Source organism: Podarcis melisellensis, assembly GCF_964234715.1.
Source record: "Podarcis melisellensis genome assembly, chromosome: 5".
Taxonomy (NCBI): Eukaryota; Metazoa; Chordata; class Lepidosauria; order Squamata; family Lacertidae; genus Podarcis; species Podarcis melisellensis.
In genome coordinates this window covers 82,074,939-82,100,236 of record NC_138537.1, presented here as the reverse complement: position 1 = coordinate 82,100,236, position 25,298 = coordinate 82,074,939, and the positions used below count along the sequence as shown (strand labels likewise).

Below are 25,298 nucleotides of genomic sequence, written 5' to 3'. Positions count from 1 at the left end.
AGGCAGCCTTTGTGGCTAGAAGGACCTTCTACCTGCTGCAACTGGCACAACAACTGTGGCCATTCCTGGGCCAGGGAAGCTTGACCACAGTAGTGCAAGCAATGGCGACTTTGAGTCTGGATTACTGCAACACCACTCTTATGTTTGGGTTCCCTTGCGCTTCAGCCAGAAGCTGCAGTTAGTGCAGAATGCTGCAGCACAGTTGCTGACAGGAATGAGACCCTGTCAGCTCAGAAATCTGAAATGGTTTGAGATTTGCTACCAAGCCAAGTTCAAGGTGTTACTGTTAGCATAGAAAGCCAAAACAGCTTGGGACCAATTTGTTTGTGGGATCGTGTAACCTTCATGGTGGATTTGATTTAAATCAAATCGATTTAAATCATGATTTAAATCACTAGTCAGTAAGACTTGATTTAAATCATTTATTTATTTTTACAGAAAGAGTCATTATTGCTGGTATAATCTTAATTTTTACAACCAGATGAAGGTTTCATTTTTGGAATAACAAATTTTCAGAGTAGTATTTACAGTTATATCAAAAATTACTGATTTGGCTATACTATTAGAAATACATAGACAGATAATTATGAAATTATTGAGAGGTTTACTAAGCTAACTGTTTATATTTGGACGTTTCTGCTGTATTTTATTGGAAGGAGAAAAATAATCATTTCCTTAATAACAATTTAAACAATTTATTTAACTAAAACAATAACATTATAGCATATGTATCCATGTTTGTTAGGGACATGGGTGGCGCTGTGGTCTAAACCACAGAGCCTAGAGCTTGCCAATCAGAAGGTCGGCAGTTCGAATCCCCGCAACGAGGTGTGCTCCTGTTGTTCAGTCCCAGTTCCTGCCCACCTAGAAGTCCAAAAGCACATCAAAGTAGATAAATAGGTACCACTCCGGCGTGAAGGTAAACGGCGTTTCCATGCACTGCTCTGGTTCACCAGAAGCTGTACGCCGGCTCCCATGACCAGTAAAGCGAGATGAGCACCGCAACCCCAGAGTCGTCCACGACTGGACCTAACGGTCAGGGGTCCCTTTACCTTTATCCATGTTTGTTAACTGATGCAGTTAAATGGCTTTTTTAAAAAAGAAAAAGAAAACGTAGACTGAGTTTTAGCACACATGAAAAACTTAAAACAAATCCTTATTTCCTGATGAATAGCCTTTGGACTATAATGTATCTTAAATAGAAAACTATCTTTAGAAAGATGTTTCCTCCGCAAGCATTTTATTTAAAAAATCCAATTCAAATTTTTTTAATCCAATTTTTTTAAAAAAAAAATCATTAATTTTTATCCACCCTGGTTACCCCACATATGCCCATTCAACCACTCCAATCTAAGGAACTGGCACTCTTAGAGAGGTGCCACATAATGCTCATTCCGCAGTTGTAAAAAAACTTATATTTTAGTGTGGAACTACCTATGCTTTGGAACCCCCTGCCCAGTAACACCAAGAACACCCTTTGCTTTAAAACCTTTAAATTAAAACCATTTGAACAAATTAAAGATAAAGTGAATTGGTTGCAATATTATCAAAGTAACGAATTATATAAGATGGATAAGAGAAATGGTTTTGCAACAGAAAAACCAAATTGGAAATGGAGTTGTTAGATACTAATGATAAGAATATGTCTAAAATGTACAGTTTGTTGTTGGAGTGAGCTACAAAGGATGAAAAAGTTAAATCGGTCATGATTGATTGGGCAAGGGATGTTACAGATAGGTAGCCGTGTTGGTCTGCCATAGTCAAAACAAAAAAATTCCTTCCAGTAGCACCTTAAAGACCAACCAAGAACGAAACATACGAAAGCTCATACCAAGAACTAACTTAGTTGGTCTTTAAGGTGCTACTGGAAGGAATTTTTCTGTTTGGGCAAGGGATGTGGGACATAATATAATGATGGAGGACTGGGAGAGGCTATGGAGGAAAGGGGTTAAGTTCACTGCATGTACGATGTTAAAGGAAAACATTATGAAGATGATGTATAGATGGCACTTGACCCCTGTAAAATTAGCAAAGATTTATCACAAAAGTGATAATCTTTGTTGGAAATGTAAAAAAAAAGAAGGTACTTTTTCCATATGTGGTGGACTTGTCCCAAGGTGAAAGACTTCTGGGAGAAGATTTATAATGAACTGAAAAAAATGTTGAACTATACATTTATTAAGAAACCAGAGGCCTTTCTCCTTGGAATAACAGGTTTAGAATTGCCCAAGAATGATGTTAAATTATTTTTGTATGCCACAACGGCTAAAAATTACTTGCTAAAAATTGGAAAACACAAGAACTACCAACAGTGGAAGATTGGCAGATGAAGATGATGGACTTTTTGGAGCTAGCTGACCTGACTGGAAGAATCCATGACCAGAAAGAAGAGGAGTTTCAAGAGGACTGGAGGAAATTTAAGGTCTATTTGAACAAATATTGTAATATAAAAAAATAGAAATTACTTGAAAGAAACAAATAGGCCTAGGACAAATTAAGTTATAATTAAATAAATGGGATTCAGAATGTCAAGAAAAGTGAATAAGATGACTATAATTGGAAATTGTTTTAGTTTAATAATGATATTGGAAAGCTGTTACTTTTAAATTACAAGGAAACTCAGAAGGGAGGGATTTGAGGAAGTCAATCAAGATGTTTAAAAAGTTGGATTTGTGAAGAATTAAGTTTGTTATTATTGTCTATTTGTTTATTGTTCCCCCCTTTCATCCCTCCCTTTTTTCTTTTTTCTTTTTTTTCTTTTCTTCTCTTTTCCCTTTTCTGTTTTTGTGTATTAATTTGCTTTGTGGTTTGTGTTATTATGGTGGAAAAATTTAATAAAAAATTATTTAAAAAAGAAGAAGATGACACCTTTGCTGTTCTCTTTTCAGTTCCTGCTTAAAACAGAGCAGTCACAATAACAGAAAGGGCTTTTTCAGTAGTGACATGCCAGATACCAAATTAAAATTCACTAGAGGAGCTAAGGAAACAGTAGCGGATAAATTGGCCTTTTTCATGCCAGCCAAGAGTAGCTTCACAATCCAAGACTACGGTTATATTTTCCCCCATATGAAGACAAAATAGAGTGAGCATCTGTGATAAGCACCAAGGCACTGGCAGCTGAAATAGGGTCAAAGGAGTGGCAAGATGCAAATTAAGAAATCCTGCTGCAATAAAAACTGCAGAGCAAGAATGCTTCTGCGTAACAATGAGTGCAAGACAAAAGGTTCCCTCTGTAAGACAATGTTAATTGAACACATTTACTAAGCAGACCATTTCATTGTCAGCAGAACCGGTTGTTCAAAGGAGGCCCAGGACAATGGTTAAGACACAGTCATTCCCAATTTCCACAGCACACTCACAAGTTCTCATGAGGTCCTCCCCCCACCTTTCTATCCAAATGAGTTAAGAATGTAATTTAGCATATATTGTGGGAAAGATGCATACTTTCCGAAAAATAATTTGTAGAAAGTGGAAATATTAGCAAAGTATCCTGTTTATGTCCTTTTTTCCGAATGTGCACATCCAAGAAGTTAGATAGCCTTCTTTATTGTCATTATGAGTGTGTGTCATTCCATGTCAGTTCAACGCGGTCATGCCACCCACCATCTCGGATTTTGATGAAACTTGGTGCACACCCTTCCCTTATGGTTGAAATAAACCCCCTTAATTTTTTCCCCTCTATCTCAAACGGTTTTAATTTTATAGCACTTCAAAGTTTCGTGAAATCTGTGTTTGTCCCTCTTGAGATCCTCGGCCTTGTGTGCATTTTATTTTTTTCTCCATAACCAATGATCAGATCTCTTCGAAATTTTATACAGAAATCAATAACATGATGAGGATTTCAGGGGGGAAATACATCAGGACTCAAAAGATTTTATAAATGCCTTTTAAAAATGTATAAATGTAGCTTTTTTGGTGGAAAAACTAGGTTTAGAAAACCTAAATTTTCAGCGTCAGGGCATGATGCAATCAAAAGTTTTTGATGGTGGAAATTATTGCAAAGAACATAAATGTGCCATCAAATCTCATGTGCACCCTAATTTTCGTGGTGTCATTTAACCAAAAAAGGTGTGCATTACATTCGAGTAAATGCAGTATTAAGTGTCTCCTACTCATGCTAGCTTTGCATGACAACTGTTAACTCTTACTCAGAGGATTTTACATTATTTAGATCCGTAATTCTAAAAAGTATGATTCAAGGACCATTTGTTTTAGGCACTTTCAGATGGTCTCCAAACCCACAATAGAAATAATAAAGACTTGAAGACTGAAGCATTTCTTTGGAGCTTCCACTGCATGCTGAGGAGACAACTCACTTTTCAATGCAAATTTGAAAATTTACCATGAAAAGTGGTTTGCCTTGTTCGCAGCAAGGAAACAGCCTTTCAAGCATATCCCATGTGGTGGCTTTAAGATAAGAGTACAGTATGGGGAGATCTGCAAAGGACAAGCAAGCCAGATAGTGATCCTCAGTGCCATGATGGATTAAATAACGGATTAAATAATGCTACACGGAGCCAGAGTAGCTTTATATAATGTAAGAGTTCCAGCACAAAGCCATAACTACTCTGGCCCTCTCACCTCCGTCCGTAAAGAAAATCCAAGAGACAAATGGAAGGGTTACTGCTCTACGAACCACAAGAGATACCCTCTGACTGCCTGTTGTTCCAAGACAGGCGGTGAATTCACAATCAGCCTGCAACATTCCTGCCTGTTACGCAATTGCATTTTTGCAAGGGTATGCTAAATATTTAACTTGGAGATGGCTGCTCGGAGCAGTTTCAGAATAACCTTGCCATCTCTCTCCTTGAAGGTTATGAGACCGTGTTTCAAATCCCCATCACATAGCTATGTTATTTACATGCAGGTCTAATTCCTCCTCAAGCTGTCCAGCCTGTAAGCACAGCATGAAAATGGAAACTGATGAACATCTTCAAAGCACAGAGGAAGCACAGCAGAAAGGTCAGCTGGCTAAGGCGCATATTCTGCCTAATTGTCTCAATGGTGTACACCTTTCACAGAGGAATTAAAGTTTCGAGTAGGGCTTCGCTATTAACACTATTATCCAAGGCGTCTACATGCTGGTTTAATAAACTGCACGTTCATTTCGATGTTCCCCTCCTCCCTTATTTATGATTGATGTGGTTGCATAAAAGTCTGAAAGAACAACCAATTGATAGCGAGAAGTAAGTTTACCACGAGCATATTTCCAAACGTATTTATTTTTAAAAGTTCTGCAAAACTTTGCTACTGTAGTCTATCAATATTGTAGTCCAATAAAAGGTCTTGCTTTGAATTGCATCATTTGCAATCAGGAAAACAATATCATTACATTTTTATCCTTTCCACATGGATCAAGCTGTTGTCTTTCATGCATATTGCAAGCAATTCCGTTCAGCTTGACATCAATGGGATTATTTCACAGGAGCAGCAAGTACGGTATTTTGAATGCAAGCAAGTGCACACAAAATGAAAGCCCGACTCCCTTCTCTATGCAGCCCTAACATTACCCCTGGCAATAGGATGTCCTCTGGACAGCAGTGGGGGAATGTTGAGGTTTGTGCAGTTTAATAGACATACCAAGGGGATCTAATATTACCTTAATATTGGGGGGTGGGGTGGACCATTAATCACATTTATTACTATATTGTACTTTGCCTCAGGCTAACATAATGTCCTGGGCCCTGGATCATTTGCCTAAAGCTATCTGAGAATTCAAAGGGGAAGTAGCCCCATAGTGCAGGGAGCTGGGGGGCCCTAGGTTGACAAAGGAAGGCTGCTGTACAGTATTGTAAACCATATTGAAGTGGGTATAATTTTTAACTAAAGGCTCAGGATCCAACCCAACAAAGTTCCAAAGCTTTTGCAAATTTTAATTTTACAAACTAAAAATGAAATATATCAATCTGGAATTACTGAAACCATGTAAGGTAGTACAGTTATACCGCAGGTGTGGGGCTAAGTCCGAGAGACTGTGCCAATCCTAAGGTCATCTACTTAGTTCTTTTTTGAAATCTTTAAACTCGTGAAACAGGTTCCCACCCTCCCCTCTCATATTTTCCCATCAAAACAAAACCCCCAAAGAAATAAAGAGAAAGATGTACAGAACTCTTGATAGGATTCGTAACTGCTGAAAAAAAATCATGGGGAGAGAATCATTTCTTCCCCTGAGCACACAATTTAAAGCATGAACTAATAAAAAGGGAGCATTGAAAGGCAAACAAGAGCAAGCCCAGCTACATTTAACAGCTCAAAAAAATTATTAACTTTGTAAACTGAATGATATATAAAACATTTAAAAGGTGACCTGTTTAGAAAAGCCCTTTTCACTTATTTCCCCCCCCCAAGGTTCACTTACAAAGCACCTTAACGTTTTTTTTCTGACATTGACACAATTAAAAAGTAACCTTTTTACACAATTATGCAAGACACAAGAATGAATAAGAAGAAGAATACTGTATTGTTTAAAAAATAAATAATTGAGGAAAGCAACCCCTAGCCCAAAGACCAGAAAGCCTTTTTCCATTCATACAAACTGGCATATATGCACTGGGAAGATGACAGTCAGATGAAGAAAACTGACTCCAGTATTTTGGCTGCCACCACTACCCATGAAAACATGCACTACCAGTTCTGTGACCCTAAAGAACAGAAGACCAGCAAGGGGAATAGGGGCTGTTTACAGTATTATGGACAAAAAGCACCAGAAAATGACTCCACCTAGAAAATAGGAACTGAGCTAAGACCACTTCAAACACCCTTTCATGCATTTAGTAACCATGCTGAGGAGGCAGTGGGATCATGTCCACAAGTCACTCACACACACACCCCTGTCATTTCCACCTTAATTAACAGCAGATCTCAGTCCCCTCTAAATTTAAAATCTGTGTTCAGGGTTGTGTGATATATACTACAGGACAGGTATGACTAAAAGGGAAAGGGGGGGGAGTCCCAGTCTGACACAAATATGAAATAGCATTTTTCGTGATCAATTCTTTGACCTTTCCATTCTCTCATATATTATAATAAGATACCCATATTTTGAAAGTGAACTGCTACTACAGCTCCTATAGTCCCCAGTAAACGGAGAATTTAAGGGTTTGTCTTTGTATTTTCATTTCGCGACTGGACCTGGCAATAAAAAGGCTAGATGCAAGTGATGGGTTGAACTAGGACCACATTTTATTTAAAATATATCTGCAGGGGAAATGTGTGGGAACCCAATTTAACTTCAATCACGAGCAAGCCAAAAGGTACCCATTCCTTTTTTTGTTTTGTTTTTTGTTATAGCATTTATTAATTTTCCAATAAAAAACATCCAATTAACATATCAAATCACAATCCAATAAAAATAAAAAATAATAAAATAAAATAAATCAAATTGTCTTCCAAATTATAATCTTGATTTTACGACTTCCCACAGTCTGAATCTCGAAGCATATCCAAATCTCAGTCCTGCCTCTCATCTCTCATCGATATTTTCATATTTCCATATCTCAATTTTACCTCTCCAAACTTGTCTCTGGCTCTGCGATCCTCAATCATGTCAGGTGCCCATTCCAAGGGGAACAACAAGGCAAAGCTCCAAAGCCTGGGCCCAACCTTATGGTGAGCAGGGAGGTCTGCTTGGCCCACATGCTCCCAGCCCCACAACTCCAGAGAGATGTGGAACTGGAGCCTCAAGAATGTCCCATGTCCAGGCTAAGAGCCTCACAACTCAGAGCAGCTGACCTCTAAAAACGCCCTTCACCTTCAACGGGTGCTCACCTTCTGTAACATTCAGCTTTCTTGCACTTTCCTGTGAATAAGTTATCTCCCGCTTGGATTACTGCAATGCGCTCTACGTGGGGCTACCTTTGAAGGTGACCCAGAAACTACAACTAATCCAGAATGCGGCAGCTAGACTGGTGACTGGGGGCAGCCGCCGAGACCACATAACACTGGTCTTGAAAGACCTACATTGGCTCCCAGTGCATTTCCGAGCACAATTCAAAGTGTTGGTATTGACCTTTAAGGCCCTAAATGGTCTCGGCCCAGTATACCTGAAGGAGCTTCTCCACCCCTTTAAGCAGAGGCTTGACAACCATATGTCAGGAGTGCTCTGATGGTGTTTGCTGCTTGGCAGGGGGTTGGACTCGATGGCCCTTGTGGTCTCTTCCAACTCTATGATTCTATGATTCTACCCCCATCGTTCTGCCCGGATGCTGAGGTCCAGCGCCAAGGGCCTTCTGGCGGTTCCCTCACTGCGAGAAGCAAAGCTACAGGGAACCAGGCAGAGGGCCTTCTCTGTGGTGGCACCCACCCTGTAGAACACCCTCCCATCAGATGTCAAAGAGATAAACAACTACCTGACATTCAGAAGACATCTTAAGGGAAGTTTTTAATGTGTGACATCTTAATGTATTTTTGGTCTTTGTGGAAGCCGCCCAGAGCAGAAGGGGAAACCCAACCAGATGGACAGGGTACAAATAATAAATTATTATTATTATTATAACAATGTGACCAACTTAAACATGTAGCCAAATTAACCAAAACAACCCTTTTAACACCACCAACCTCTACACACCAACACCCACTGAATTCAGCACAGACCAGGCAATAAACCCTGCTTACTCAATGTGCAAGAAATGACCCAAAGAGGTGTGGCCAGGCTCATCAAGCCTGTGACCACATCTTCCTGATGCAGATGCCAGTATGTGCACATATGCAGGCCAAGCAGCCTTGCCCAGACACACTGTTGTGTGATTGGCAGGACTTTAGTGGCTTTTAAAGATGCAGTTGTCTTGCAGTCAATCATTCAAATATTTTTGCCCTTCAAGTGCAATTGATTTTGTTCTGACCAATTGCTAAGAAGGGTGTGTATTCCTGGAGACTGTGCTGCTGCCTCTGTTCTGTTCTTAAAACAAACAAAGTTTGCTGACACAAACCCCTACTACACAAAGGATAGACAATGAAACAAAATAATAATACCCCCATCTCCCCCCCAACTGCAAGATGTCTATGATGAAAGTGTCTCTCACCAAAAGTAAACGAACTGTGAAAAATACTATGAACTTAAAGTGGAGACAACAGATGTACCTTTCCCTGTTTATCTGTTTGCTTTGTAACACACACACATAAACTTTAATTAAAAAAGCAAAGTTTGAAAACAGACAGTGGACTCATGGAGGAAACACAGAAGAACTTGATGACAGCGCTATGTAAAAAAGTGAACAAAATTAAACTATTCCACAGTAAACGTCTGGGGTGCAAGCGGTCCTAATTATCGAAAATCCCAGGTCATACCTGAAATGATATTTGGAGTCTAGCTTTTAATTTATCGTTATATCCTCTGCTATCTGTCACTTTCACCAGTTATCTCTGGCAACACCATACAACAGCTGACCTGGGGAAAGGAATCAGCTGTTCTGTAAGCTTAATACCATATTATGTGTGGTGTGCTGACTGCAGACTTATTCATTAGGCTGAATTATTATGGTTTCTAAAGTGCTCACATCTCTCACTGGCACTCCAAAAATAACTTTAGATGGCCAATTACATACAGAAGCAGGCATTCTTTTGCAGTAATGCCAATCCTAAGGGGCTGGAAGGATAGATATTGCAGTCAAAGACTTACCTCTCATTCACAGCTGCCTAGAAAAAAATGCCACTGTTTTTATTTTTTAAAAAGCAAAACTTGCCCTGTTCCTGTGGCTTTAACAGCAGCCAGACATACACAGAAATGGCAGGAGCATGGAAGTAAAATGGTGGGGGGAACTTCAGCTGCTTATTTCCGCAGTTCTTTTGTTGGGAGGCCCTAAAGCAAAACAACAACAAAAACCAGCTAGCCACCTTATTCCATAGCTATTCCCATGAAATACTGACCTGGCCACAAGCAACACAAGCAGGGGAAGAATATGCACCTATGTGGTTAGCTTAATGTCAGGTCTCTCTTTGGTTTTTCCACAGAGCTTGACAGCTACTGCATTCCTTTCCAGGCAACTTTTCGGGGCGAACATGACAGAGGAGGCCAGGGCCAGACGCGAAAGTGGTTGGATCAATGAATGTCAATTTTACACAGTGCTTTTTTTCTTTAAAAAAAAAGTGTTTAGGGGTACTCTCATTCCATCTGAGACTCAGGAAACACTGTGACAGGAAATGAGGCCGCCAATGGGGGTAGCAATGGAACTATGATGATTCACCATCCTAGAGAAGAAACTAAAAAAAATTTAAATTTTTAGTTTCTTCTTCCATTAGATTCACAAAATGTTTAGGGTTATGCAAACCCTTGTGTCCCCCCAGAAAAAAGGACTGATTTTACCCTTGTACAGTAAACTTGTTTGTGCACGCACACACACACACACACACTCCTCTGCATTCTCCATCCCTGCAAGCAATAAACATTATCAGGGTTCAAATGCAAATTCCAGCAAAGCAGAAATACTTGAGGAGGGTGCAAAGCAGGATCAGGTGTGTGAGGCCTGGGAGAGTAGGTGTGGCCTTTGGGAGACCTGAGGGCCAGATAGTGAGGGCTGCATCCAGCCTCTGAGGTTCCCTATCCTTGCTTTATTTATATAGCTCAACCATGTATGTGTGTGTTCATATCTATATTGTACTATAATACTCCTCCCTGTAGATGGACAACTAGAGTGGCATCCCCCCCCCCCCACACACAACACACACACACGTTGAGGACTTAGGCTAGAATGTAGGAAATAAATTCATGAACAAAGGAACTCTAGACACCACATAGATGTTAAGGCAGTTGCCTGGAATCAGTCCCCTCTTCACCTCCTGAGAGTAAATCCTAACAAAGAGCATGCAGAAAGATAAATACAGTTTACATGGGTTTAATCTAAGCAGCTTCGGTCCTGTATACGTGAAGGAGCGTCTCCACCTCCATCGTTCAGCCTGGACACTGAGGTCCTGCTCTAAAAGCCTTCTGGCAGTTCCCTCACTGCAAGAAGTGAGGTTACAGGGAAACAGGCAGAGGGGCTTGTCGGCAGTGACGCCCTCCCATCAGATGTCAAGGAAATAAACAACCCATCTGACTTTTAGAAGACATCTGAAGGCAACCCTGTTTAGGGAAGTTTTTAATGTCTAATTTTTACATTTTTTTAATAAGCTGTAAGCCGCCCAGTGTGGCTGGGGAAACCCAGCTAGATGGGTGGGGTATAAATAATAAAGTTGTTGTTGCTGTTGTTTTTATCTAGCGATCTTTAGTTTGCTCCCTATGAAGTTTAAGGTTGCCAGAAGCCGAGAGCTCGCCGACACATTTTGCTGACCACCTTCATGCCCAACTCTCCCCCCCCCCCCAACAACTCAGGTTACATACGTGTTGCAGAACACCCAAGTTTGCCAATAGCTTTGTCACTCTTGTGCTGGAGAACGCAGGCATCATGTCGCTCAATGGAGTAAAAATAGTATGTAACAATTAAACAAAGTGTTGCTAACTGCAAGGTCAGAGCACTGCTCTTCTCTGCATGAGGAGGCCACAGCGCCTCAAGGGAAAGCCATCTGTGAGGTTTTGCAAAAACACTTCTTTGTAAAATGGGAAGCAACAGTTTAGGGCATTCCGTATACCCTTCATAGATACAGACTAATTATTAATGGCAGTTTACGGAGGTGGAAAGGGCGCAGGCAGCAAGAAATGGCTTTTCGCTGCAGATCTGATTCAAATGAAAATGTCTGGATTTTTTGAAAAACAACTTTTTAGCATATGTATTGGGAGAGGGTTCCCTACTCCCTTTGTTGCAGCCTGTTTTCCTTGCAGCTATTTATACCCAAGTCGCAATGTGACACACATGGTTGCAACACAAACATTTGTGCAACCTGCCAATTGATGTGGAAACGCTGATGGGCTCATTTCAGCTACAAATACAACCTTTAGGCCTTTCTGACTGCATAAACAATGTCCGAAAAGGTAATGGCAAGAAATAAACCGGGAATTTTGTGGGGAAAATAAGTGACTAGGTATAAGAACTGAGCTGCCAAGTCTGAGTTTGACCTGACATTTCAGTGTTTTCTACTCCTCAGGGGCCCTCCAGAGGAATTTAAGATGGGGAAAAGTTATTTTCTGCTTGGCTCAGTAAGAGCTTTTTGCTATTAGCTCAGTTCCCATGTCAATCAGGTTCTGCTCTGTGACCCATGGAGAGCAACTAGGCTCCCCACTTCATCCGCCAAACTCTTCTTCCCTGATCTACGTTTCCGAGCACAATTCAAAGTGTTGGTGCTGACCTTTAAAGCCCTAAACGGCCTTAGTCCAGTATACCTGAAGGAGCATCTCCACCCCCATCGTTCTGCCCTGACACTTAAGTCCAGCTCTGAGGGCCTTCTGGTGGTTCCCTCAGCCAAGTTACAGGGAACCAGGCAGAGGGCCTTCTTGGTAGTGGCGTCTGCCCTGTGGAACACCCTCCCACCAGATGTCAAAGGAAAAAACACCTACCAGACTTTTAGGAGACATGTGAAGGCAGCCCTGTTTAGGGAAACTTTTAATATCTGAAGGACTATTGTATTTTAATATTTTGTTGGAAGCCACCCAGAGTGGCTGGGGAAACCCAGCCAGAGTGGCGGGGTATAAATAATAAATTACTATTATTATTATTATCTACAATGCCAGTGTGGTGTAGTGGTTAAGAGCAGTAGTCTCGTAATCTGGTGAACCGGGTTCAAGTCTCTGCTCCTCCACATGCAGCTGCTGGGTGACCTTGGGCCAGTCACACTTCTCTGAAGTCTCTCAGCCCCACTCACCTCACAGGGTGTTTGTTGTGGGGGAGGAAGGGAAAGGAGAATGTTAGCCGCTTTGAGACTCCTTAGGGTAGTGATAAAACGGGATATCAAATCCAAACTCTTCTTCTTCTTTATGTTCCAGGTTACACCCTCGCATCTCAGGAACAGAGGTTCCAGAAATCCCGAACTTTGAAACTCATTTCTCAGTCTCTGTGTATCAAAACACCGCAAGGGCTAAAATGTCTGCAAGCAATGATATCGTCAAAATAGTTTATCATGTCCACCAAACCGTAAATTGGAATCTATTCTGCTTTAAGATTGGTTCTGGGTGGTGTACCATGGCAAGAAGAATGCCAATAAGAGCAATAAACATCACAACACAAATAATAAAGTGGCATTATAAAAAAATAACTGCAGCAGTCAAAGCAATGCCAGTCAGCACCAATGAATTTTAGAATAAAAAGCAAAATAAAAAAAAGTATTTACCTGGCATCAGAAGCTATAAAGTGATATAACCTACCAAGCTTTCCTTTCCTTGACAGTTTACTATATGCAAGCTACTTAGAGTCCCCCAACCCCAGTATTGCTATTGTTACAGTTTATTTATTTATATGCCACATTTAGGAAAACTGGCTTCCAACACACAAATACGTAATTTAAGCACAAAGAAATGCAGCTTACAAAAAAATTAAGACAACAAAATCTTTTTTTTCCAAAAAGTGTTAGAAGCCAGATACAATCTTGCTGAAACAAACAAACAAAGACAATTGTTACATTTCAACCAAAAACGTGCATGCCAAGCTTATTCGCTGGCATGCTAGTTTTCCACACGCAGGGATTTATTTATTTTTATCAACCTGCAATTTCAAATGATACAGCTGGGGCATGTTTACCATTTCCATGACAACTAAGCCAAAGCTTTGAGATGAGAATGGATCTAAAAACCACCCAACACATGAAACTAAATTGAACGGATGACAGGCCGTGGAAAGCCTTGCTTGTATATTGTTGTTTCAAATTATTTACCCAAAACATCCTATTAAAATATCCTTCTAATACAGATGGTCCAATGGCATGAATACTGCCTACATTTATCTGTTAAAATAAACACAAAAAAGCCTTCGTTTTTAAAGGAACAGTTCAGCTTTTACCATTTTGGTGCTATCCATGACCTTGCATCAACGGTCATTCTTGTTTTTTTTTGCATTCATGGGTCTTTTCTCCCAATTTAAATAGACGTTCATTAATTTATGTTGGAAGTTACAAGTTTTTTCTTTCTCTTTGCTGTTTCATCCTCTTGTAATGGAAGGTAAAGGTAAAGGTACCCTTGCCCATACGGGCCAGTCATGTCTGACTCTAGGGATGCGTGCTCATCTCGCTCAAGAGGCCGGGAGCTGGCGCCGTCCGAAGACACTTCCGGGTCACGTGGCCAGCGTGACGAAGCTGCAGCTGGCGAGCCACCACCAGCACCGCACGCGGAAACGCCGTTTACCTTGCCGCTATAAAGCGGTACCTATTTATCTACTTGCACTTAGGGGTGCGTTTGAACTGCTAGGGGGGCAGGCGCTGGGACCGAACGACGGGAGCTCACCCCACCTGCGGGGATTCGAACCGCCGACCATGAGATCAGCAAGTCCTAGGCACTGAGGTTCTACCCACAGCGCCGTGCCAAATGGAAGTTACTGAAGTGCACCTGTGAATGGACTGAGCTCGCTTTTTTTGCTTTTGCTTTTTAACAAGAACAACAGGAGAAAATCAGTTCCACAGCTGATTTTCAAATAGGAGGGGGTTTTTTGTAGTCAGGAGATTGTCTTGATGACACACCTTGTTTTTTAACTGATTTAATGAACCAATTATTGTCAGGGCTGCAGTATTTCAGTTCAGAGTATATTTAATGAAAAGCTGATTAATCTCTTGATTAAATAATGTAGGGAAAGTATTTCTCTTTTGAAAAAAAACATCTTAAAAGCTTTTGCCCAAGTCACAAGACCAGGATATTATTATCTGATTAGAACTATCTTAAGCTGAACATGCCTCTAGCCCACTTTTACAGTGAAATCCAACTACTTAGATGTGAGACCCATGGAGTTCAGGTAGGCGTGTGTAGCAGGAATGGGGAACCAATGGCTCTCTAGATATTGCAGGACTCTAGTCTCCACCATCCCTCACCCATTGACCATGCTGGCCAAGGCTGATGCGAGTCCAGCAACATTTGGAGGACCAGAAATTCCCCATGCCTGGTGTACAGAACTGCAATCTCAACTGGGTCCCCCACGCAAAAAAGTTTGCTTTTCTTCATCTCTCTAGGGTGGCAATCTATAAAGGAAAACATGTTCCCTCCCAAACCGCTAGGGGTTGTGTCCAGCTAAATTCTAGACATTACTTAAGTAATAATAATAATAATAATAATTTTTATTTATACCCCGTCTCCCCGGCCAAGACCGGGCTCAGGGCGGCTAACACTGAATATAAATACAGTAAAAACATTAAAAACAAAACAAACAGTTGATTAAAATATAAGTTGGAATACAGCTTAAAATGCTGCCTCGTCTTAGTGGTAGCCTATAGATCAAAGCCATAAGGGGAGAAAACGTCAAATATTCACCAGGGCCAAATATCCACGCTGGTCCTACATGGGCCAGCAAAAAGAGCTGAGGAAAAATTTATATACAAAATCCCATATGAGGGGTTCCATTAAAAAAAAAAATTGAGAGGGGGGATTAGACTGAGTCCAGCCCAAAGGCCAGGTGGAATGGCTCCGTCTTGCAGGCTCAGTGGAAAGATGTCAAATCCCGCAGGGTCCTGATCTCCTGAGGTAGGGCGCTCCACCAGGCCGGGGCCAGAGCTGAAAAGGCCCTGGCCCTGGTTGAGGCCAATCTAACCTCCTTGGGGCTCGGGACTTCCAAAGTGTTGTTATTTATGGACCTTAAGGTCCTCCGCAGGGCATACCAGGAGAGGCGATCCCATAGGTAAGGGAAGTCTTTTAATTTCAACAGGTCTGTTCTGAGTATGACTAACATTGAATGCAATCCTATGCAGCTGGGTAAAGAAGATTCTCAGCAAGTACGTGATAAAATTTGATTGCTGTAAAGAAGTATGTATAACTTTAAAACCTTGATCCTACATTCCATATTTCCATTCTTGTGCTAACTGCTGATTTCTATAGCCGAAGCTTGAAAGATGCCTGTCTCACCTTTTGTTTAAGACTTTCAAGGAAGGGATTTCACAGCCTTCCTTGGCAACCCATGCCAGTGCTGAACTGTTCTATAATTAGACAGCTGCATCTTCTTGTAGTCATTTCTATTATGCACTAGGTTTCCTAACGGCAGAACGGAAACAGCGAGGAAGGCTGCCTATGGCTGGCCTGCTGTTGAAGCCTGCAAAAAGTCTGTCTAGTTCAGCAGCGGACAAACAGATGCTTTTGGGAATCCCACTGGCAGGATGTGAAAGCATAAGACAATGTTTACATTTATAAGAATGTTACAAAACTGCCAACTCAATATAAAAAAATGGCAGTGTACAATAAAATGAGTAAAAAAATTCATAAAATCATAAAATAGGGAACAAATGACCAGCAATGCATCGTATTAAAACTGCTTAGCAAAAGAAACATGTTTTCAGCAGGTGACAAAAGAACAAAATTGTAGGGTGCCTGTCTTATTTCAATAGGAAATAGTACAGTATTCCGAATTACTGGTGCCACTACACTGATAAACCTTGGCTCCCATAGAAACTATAAAAGAATACAAGCTCACAGTGGGACATTCAAGAGGGATTCTCCAGGTGATCACAGTGATCTGGCCAGTGTATAAGGGACAAGGTGGTCCTTCAGGTAATGCCTGTGGCACAGCCATAGTCTTCACGGAACAATTCAGATCCTTTTGCAACGTAGGATTTACCATGTGACCAAAGACAAAAGCTGCCACAAGAACAAAACTATTTTTTTAATGGAACGACATTCTTTTGCAATTTGGACTCTAGAGGGAGTCATTTGCTATAGATGTTGAACTGGTAATGGAGACTTGCAACAGAAAGGTGTGTTTTTCCCCATTCCTTTTTTTAAAAAATCACAATTCTTTTTTATAAAAACATTAAAAAGGTTTTCTAAAAAAAAGAGAGGAGGATTTGGACTTGATGTTTTTGTTTCTGCTGACACCCCATTTCAAATGTTCCTACTGCCACCTTCTTAAGTAGTGTTTTAAAAATGTCTTGAGAGTTTGGTCTTACTGCAGCCATCTTTTTCCAGCTTGATTTAGATAAGCGGAGTTTTTGCATGCACAGCAAAAACTGTAGTGTAGTGTAGTGTAGTGGCACCAGTAATTTGGAATACTGTACTAGTTCCTATTGAAATCAGAGAGGCTCCCTACAATTTTGTTACTTTGTCACCTGATGGAAATATGTTTCTTTTGCTAAGGAGTTTTAATGTGATGCAATACTAGTCATTTGTTCTCTACTTTATGATTTTTTTTACTCATTTTATTGTGAAAATATGCAATAGTAAGGAAAGGGTGAAATCATGGGATTAATGCTGAGCTTTACACATTGTGGCCCTTGTTAAAAATAAAAGACAGAACACTGTAACCAATTAAAGATTATCATAGCATGTTGCATGTTGCAAGAAAAGTTTGGTTGGATCATTCTAAGGAATCCTCAAGTCCAGCACCTTGTTCGCAACAGTGACTAACCAAATATTTCCAGGAAGCTCAGAAACAGGGCACAAATCAAGTCAGATGGGTTGGGTGCAAATAATAAAATAAAATAAAACAATAACAATAAGAAACAGCCCTTCCTCACTCTTTGACATCCACATTTGATATTCTCTGAACACAGAGCTTCCATTCAGCTCTCATGGTTAATAGCCATCAATAGAACTTTGCTTCCAGAATTTGCCTATTCCCCACCCCCTTTTAAAAATCACCTAAGTCACCCTTTCCTGGCCAAATGTCCTCCAGATGTTGTCAGACTCCCAATTTCCATCAGTCCCATCATGGTCAGTGTTCTGGGATTATGGGAGTTAGAATCCAACAATACTTGGAAGGCTGATCTAAGCCATGGTCACAGCCTATGGAAGCCAATTAGGTGAGTCAGGTGTGCATCATTTTTGGTCCCGATAAAATCAACTTAAATGGTAAATGATACCACCAAGGGTAGGATCATGACTGGGGAGGGGCAAACAGAAATATAATCCCTTCCAGGAACTTGCCAGGGCGCTGGGTAACTTACTCACTGCATCTATGGGGTGTGACCTTTAACAAAGCCAGATTCTCAGTATAACATAACTGTGAGGTCCATGGGATCTGGAGAAAAGGAGCAGCTCTCTTACAGCCTTGCTACCTCCTGAGCCTCTTCACAACTGGGGGGGGGGGGGTTTCCCCTCAGTCTTGTTTGGTCTCTTAAGTCAAAGCCATGTATGATACCCCTTCCCTATCAATCCTCAGGAGAAAGGCAGGGCCAGTGGAAAAAATAAATTTAGCTTGGCTGCCAAGGACAGCCCAAATGTGTGGGCCCCTGGTAAGTACAGTTATATAAATCATCCACTATGCTATCCTGAAATGACATCATGTGGATGGATGTACTATGTATGATTAATAGATGAGATTGGTACAATAAGTCGTTCATTGCATCTTTCTAGCTTTATATCTCTGTTTCACAACATAACATCCTGAAATGACAATACTGAATCATTTTATGATTCATCTAGTTTTATTTATCTACACGGCCTCTCTTATCTTTTTCTTTCTTTCTTTTAAATTCAAACACAGTTGGATAGGTTTTCAAATCCTGGCATTCGTCAGGTGCATAAAAATCCAGACCATCCCATAAAATTTGAGGCAGATGGCACTACTGAAGGTCTGGTAGCACTTTGGTTTTGATTCCGTAAGAGAATGGAGAAGGCACACACACACACATACAACCCAAACCCAAGATGTGCCAAAAATATATTTCTGCTTCATCATCCTCAGAATTATGCTTGCATAGACCTCCTACAAGCCCGAAATCAATTTCCAAAAATGCACCATAGGTTTGGCAATAATATTGGTGCAGAAGCAAAAAGGGGAAGGGGAAGAAACAGAGAGAGAGAGAGATGGTGGATTAAAGGAAGCTGCAGTTACCATAGAAACCAATGAGACCAACTCAACACTGTGTACTTTGTAGCATCATCATTCTGTTGCTGATGAACCCCAACGGGAAGCATTGTTCCTGTCCCTATGGAAACCTAGGGAACAGCCCACACTGTAGTCACGGGAGATTAAAGCAAACTGGAGCAAATATCTTCCAATTCAGCTATGAGCAATCTCTCCTACTGAGAGCTACCACCGATTTACACACACACACACGCACACACACACACAGAAAAAGAGCATAAACCAGGGACATCGATAACAGACCCAAGCCGAGCAAAGGTGTTCGGTCTACAAATTAATTTTAAGGAAAGAAGAAGTGTTTGCAGGCAGCTTAACACATGTGAACACCTAGGAAGCGGATTTATGGCTGCACCTAATCCCCATGGCAACCCACGAGGAGGTTTAAAGCTCAAAATAAACTGCTCCACAAAATGACTTTTTTCCCCCCTAATACAAACCACTAGCTACCATTCGATAATTAGCATCCATTTCATCCACCGTCCCCCCAGGTGATTATATTTCAAACTAGGAGCTCCTTAGCTAATTATTGCACTAGTAGAGACCCTGAGCTAGTATGCCCAACAGAGGCTGTGGCTTCCTATATTCCTTCTGCGAGGGCAGAGCTTCGAGTGTGTGGAGCAAGAAGAGACAGGAGGAAAAGCAGGAAAGGGGCGAGTCTTGCTCTACTGCAAAAGCTACTGTGGTGAAGTGTGTTAAAAATAATAGTTTACCAGTAAGTAAATGTTCGCCAAAATCAGTGCATATTGTACAGTTGGTTGCTACAGTTCTGCTCCCCAGTAAACCCTTCTCTACCACCATGTAATATGTCATGCCACAATCAGCTCTTAATTATGCCAAACAAAGATAGCATCCCAGGAATGCCAATGTGCAGGCATATTAATTCATTGTTTAGTGATGCTGACCAAGTTCACAATTATGGCCAACACAGTTGGGAAAGTCTCTGCTATAAGGGAGGCCCAGGCTCATTCAAGTCAAGCTCCATCTCAAAAGGGTGTTCACCCCCAACCTCTATCACTGCTCCTGCTAGATCTTTCCACTTTTGCAAGCAACCCCACCTCAAAAGCTTCTGTGATGGAGGGAAGGTAACAGAGGGCACCAATGCTCACTAGCTGGGTCTGGCAAACTTTGCCTCTTAGAACCTGCTCACTGTCGGGAGGTTACAAAGCTGACCATGTGGTGAATACGTTTTTTGGCAAACGTTCTAGCTCAGCGCTCAAAAGAACCAGGTGGATTTCAAGGGAAGTAGGGCCACGGATTTTTTGCAACGCAGGGTAGGAATCACGTAAAACTAGAGCGCTAACAGGGCAGGGCACAGGGAGGCGCTGGCGAGCTCCACCCTCAGAGCCATGTGACTTCCAGGATTCTCAGGTGATCGCAGTGCAGCCGAAACCTTAAGACACATACTGAGAACCCTGGAAGATGGTTCAGGCACAGTCCGTTGCAATCTATCCCACATAACACAAAAATATATGTAAAGCCCATGGCAGTGAGCAAAGTTATAGTGCATAAAACATATGTACAAAATGTTAAAATATATTCTTTCCAACCATCAAATTAGGTGGTGGAGGGGAGCATCTCAAATGTTGTTTTCTTTTAACAGCGTTATTTTCGAAGTGTTCAGGATTAATTTAGAACCGAATTAGCTTTCACAAACTGTTCCTGGTTTTGACAGCTGCCCAGGCAAAGGATGTCACATTTTAAATAATTTTCACACATTGAGCTGCTGACAAGTTTTCTAATTTTTGTAACATGGAAATGAAAGAGAATAGGGATGGACGGATATCCTCAGTTTCCCTTTTCCCCCCTCCCATTCTTGTCCCATGGTTTGCTTCTGACCCATGTTCTGGTTCTGCCTGCCTGCCCTAACTTAGAAAGAAATTGAATTAATTTTGGAACTGGTGCGTGCACAGACTGGTGCAGATTTCAGTTTGCAGGTGATCCAAGACATGCAAGCACAATCAAAGAAATTGTGAGCCTTCCAAGGTTCCTTTTTGCAAAGGGCTTTCATGAATGTGTACCTACGTTCCTGTGGCTTTAGTAACCAGCAGGGAAACCAAAACTTATGCTGCACATGTGCAGCACTCTGAGCCATCACAAAATCAGAAATGAAGAATATAAAGGATATAAAAACAGCTCGATTTTGTGGATGCAGACTGAGCTAGCATAGGTTTGGAGATGGATACTAGACTCTCCAACTTGACCCGGGTATACTAAGAGACCTTCCAAGTGTCCCTATTTTCCAGGAAAAGTCCTAGATTTACAGAAGCCACCCCAGTTTCCAATTTGTTCCCAGAATGTCCCATATAATCAGAATGTACATTCCTATTATTATTATTATAGTTGGTCCTTCTGGATTCAGTGACACTGACTCCTTATTGGGCATAAGTGGGCATCAGACTGCAGCCTTACAAAGTTTTCTTTTCTATGGAAAAGAAACTCCTTGACTGGACTTGATACCAGAGATCTGGTAACTTCTGGTTTCTTCTAGCATTTACGAATGCAACTGGTTATTTGTTTCACAGATGGAGAAATGTCTTAGCTCACTCCATAAGCACTCCTTTCACAGCTAGCTATCGAGAAGGTCGGCAGATCTCACCAGCTGCCAGATATGTGCTGCCATCCAAACCAACTCTTTTGCACTTTGATTGGTGAAGGTAGGAACCCATTTCATGAAGAATGAGATGAGAGCCATACTAAACTGAACAATATGCAAAAAACAACAAAAACAACAGAGAAAGGGTCCTGAAAATATTAGCCTTTGAAGCTCTTGCCCTTTTACAACGAGTCTTATTGAACATATGGTACTGCCTTAAATGGGTGAGACCATTGGCCCATCCTGCCAAGAACTGCCTACTAGGCAGCAAGTCTCTAAGGCCTCAGGCAAGGAACTTCCTTAACCCAAAAGGCCAAAGACTCAGTCTGGAAAGTTGTGCAGGCAGAGCTGTGGGCTGCTCAACTGAGAGACTGACCACCCTCATTGGAGCCCCTTTCCAAGGAAATAACTGATCATATAAGAATGAAAAAAGGGTGATCTGAAGAAAGAACTATTAATGAAGTCCTGTTTTTAAGATCAATTTTCACACCACACCTTAATAACTTTTTTTATTTGCTTAGCAAAGAAATCTAGGCGGCAGTTGCACAACAGCTTTCTTTGCGTGAGCACGCCAAACCAAAAATCAATTGCTACTATTTCTTCTCCCTCCACACCAGTGTTCAGTGAACCACTTCCTAAAGGTTATTTAATTGTGAATCTGGAAGATTGATTTTGATTTAAACTGTGGCCTACAGTATGAAAAGGTACTGTAATTTCTTCGTCTGTCACTCTGGCTGATCTAATTTTGATCTGCAACTGACCTACAAAAAGCCATAATCTTTTACTCAATAAAACAGAATTTTCTGCAGTTGGCTTTCAAGGGGAAATGATCAGACCTTTCAGGAATACACGGCGTGCTAAGTCACTAAGAAGCAGAGGCGGGTAAATATCTTTAAAAGATTTTCAATAACTATGCCCTCAGTTTCAGCTGGGATTTTACTTAAAAGAGCCACAACCCATAAATTCACTGCCAGAAATGTCCACAGAAACATTGGGTGCAAAAATGCTACCTAAAAGTAAGCTGCATTCCTAAACTGACAGGAAAACAATGTGTGGTTAAGTACATTTTCTTCCTATCTTTTTCAATTATATTGCATATTAATAAAGCAAAATATGCACTTTTAATTTTGCTTTGCCATAAAGCAACCAAACCCAAATGTTGATCCAATTTTTAAAAAACAAAACCAATTCCTAACTACCTGTGCAAATGTCAATATACTGTACCCACTTTTAGTGAACCATTGCAACAGACAAAACCATGAAAGGCAGAATATTCATATTGGCCATATATATTCTATCAAAAAAGAAAGAAAACCAAAACCACATTTGCCATCTCATCTTTTCTTTTCATAGAGCTAGGCTGTTTTTAAACAGATCCTTGTCGACTTGTGTAGCGAAGATATTGACATGCCTTTTTGGGGTGTTTGTTCACACAAAAATTCTAGTTACATCTAGTGTTTGTTGTTTGTTAGACTAAATCCCATTACTTTTAATTTATACAAACTAAACCTACAATCTGGCAATGTGTATAGAGACCAATAAACCTATTGTACATCCTTTGACTGTTCCTGATATATAAAATTTTAAATATAAAACCATGTTACTTGCATGGTGTTTAAGCTTATATCAATATAGAGCCAACTGGATTCCTTATATGTACAGAACACACTGTTCTGTACATGGTTCAAAATGGCTCCATAACACTTGCAAACAATTCTTTAAAAATAATAATAAATTAATGGTGTGGGTGTATGAAACCTAATGATAAAACCTGTTAAAAGTCCACAGTAATGATACTTCCATAATATAAGCACTTTGGACTCAAACCTAACAATACTAGCTCTAAATCTCAATTAAATCTAGGCAATTAACCCAAATTAGCCTGTTGGCTGCAGTGTGTCCTAGCAGGCAGCCTACCTAAATTCATTTTGCATAACAAACGAGCCTTGTTCCCACAGGGCCTGGATCCAAATTACTTACACCCAAATAAGGGAAGTCTTTCCCCTGGAGGCGAAGAGCTCAGAACCAGGCTCAAGGGAGGCAAAAATGTTCCACATTTTTAATTTCCTAATAGAACTAGCCCTCTTTCTGTTCACAAGGTTCCATCGAACCAAGTCTTACTTAGACCAACTGGAATCAATAGACTTAAGTAATGAGGTTTATTATTTCAGTGGGTCTACTGTAAGTATGATTAATGTTGGATATTGCCCACCATTTAACAACTCTACAGGGATAACAGTTATCTAGAGTACTGAATACAGGAAACTTTTGGAGCTTTTGTGGCACAAATGCACCATTATGGGGAATACTTGCTGTGCCTGGAAGTGGGTGCAAAATTATGACAAAAACGATGCCTATATTGAGTATCAGAACCTCCCCGACATTAGTAGTTAATTTTCATAACCTTAGGTGTCAGAAACAATACATTTCCCTTCAACAGGAACAAACCTGTCCTCCTTTAACTTCCTGTGCAAAAATTAGTCTACCAGGATCCTGTGGAAAGGAAAGGGTTTTCTGAAGACAGTTTGTCACATAATGTGGCACCCTGATACAAACAATATTTACTTGGAAGATGCATCTCATTTCTCTTATTTGAACTAACTCTCAAATACATAGGTTTAGGAACAAAGAGTTAGAGTGGATGCACATGGCCAACCTTTTCACCTAATTACCGTATTTTTTGCTCTATAAGACTCACTTTTTCCCTCCTAAAAAGTAAGGGGAAATGTGTGTGCGTCTTATGGAGCGAATGCAGGCTGCGCAGCTATCCCAGAAGCCAGGACAGCAAGAGGGATTGCTGCTTTCACTGCGCAGCGATCCCTCTTGCTGTTCTGGCTTCTGGGATTCAGATTTTTTTTTTCTTGTTTTCCTCCTCCAAAAACTAGGTGCATCTTGTGGTCTGGTGCGTCTTATAGAGTGAAAAATACGGTACTTTAAATATCAAGGAATAGCCTGGTTGCCTGTCCTCATGAGTCCATTTTGTGCATGTATCAGCAAGCAGACACCAAAGAGAGAAAGTGTTGTTCATGTGAAAATTACCATATTGTTAAATGGGGGGCATTGGCTAGCCCTCTGAAAAAAGTAGATGGAAAATCTGAAGAAAGTATAGGGAAAGTATAGGGAAACTCACAAGGACTCTGCCAGTTAAGGTCTGGGCTGAAATCATCACCCCTGCCCAGTCTTTAACAGAGGTCATCCAGCCCACTTCTGCTGCCACAACTTCTTCTTTCTCGTCTGTGGGTTTCAAGTCCCCATCTGCCTGGGTCTCCCCATTGCTGGTTATCTTCTGGACCTCCTGTAAAATTGAGAGAAAGAGAGAGAGATTAGCATAGCAGGGGTTAAACTGCAACAGAGTACCAGATAAACACATCATCTCTGTTTGCGGTCTCCCAGTTCAGTGCATTAGAAGCTAAAAAGATACTACCGATGTTAAGATGGACAATTAATGTATCTGTATAAAGTTACCCAATGCCTTTATATCCTCTTTACTGGGGATTCCCCCCTCCCTTCCCTTTTGTTTGTCTATTTTATAAATAATGCTTGTATTTTGGTAAAGTAATAATATAAGTTATCACGCACACACAAGACAGTTATCACCACAACAAATGGTGAGTGGGGAAATTATGTTCTTCTGTCAAATGGAAAACTGGCCTGCCTTCTATGGGATATGCAAATAAGAATATTCCTGTTAATGGCAAGTGCTTACTTTCTAGAAAGAAAGAAAGAAAGAAAGAAAGAAAGAAAGAAAGAAAGAAAGAAAGAAAGAAAGAAAGAAAGAAAGAAAGAAAGAAGCCCAAGTCAAGCCATCAAAAAGCCAACTCTGGTACAGCACACTTTCAGTCATGGCAAGT

The 25,298-nt window shown here is 40.8% G+C and overlaps 1 protein-coding gene across 15 annotated transcripts in view; it reads right to left on the bottom strand.

Annotated features, from left to right (window-relative positions):
- The window catches only part of KCNMA1 (potassium calcium-activated channel subfamily M alpha 1), a 547,562-nt gene that overhangs the window by 377,331 nt on the left and 144,933 nt on the right, over positions 1–25,298 (bottom strand). For all 15 annotated transcript variants that reach the window (XM_081913468.1, XM_081913470.1, XM_081913472.1 and 12 more), the window contains exon 2: positions 24,578–24,742. In XM_081913468.1, the coding sequence (XP_081769594.1) occupies positions 24,578–24,742 (165 nt within the window). The remainder of the gene's footprint in view (positions 1–24,577; positions 24,743–25,298) is intronic.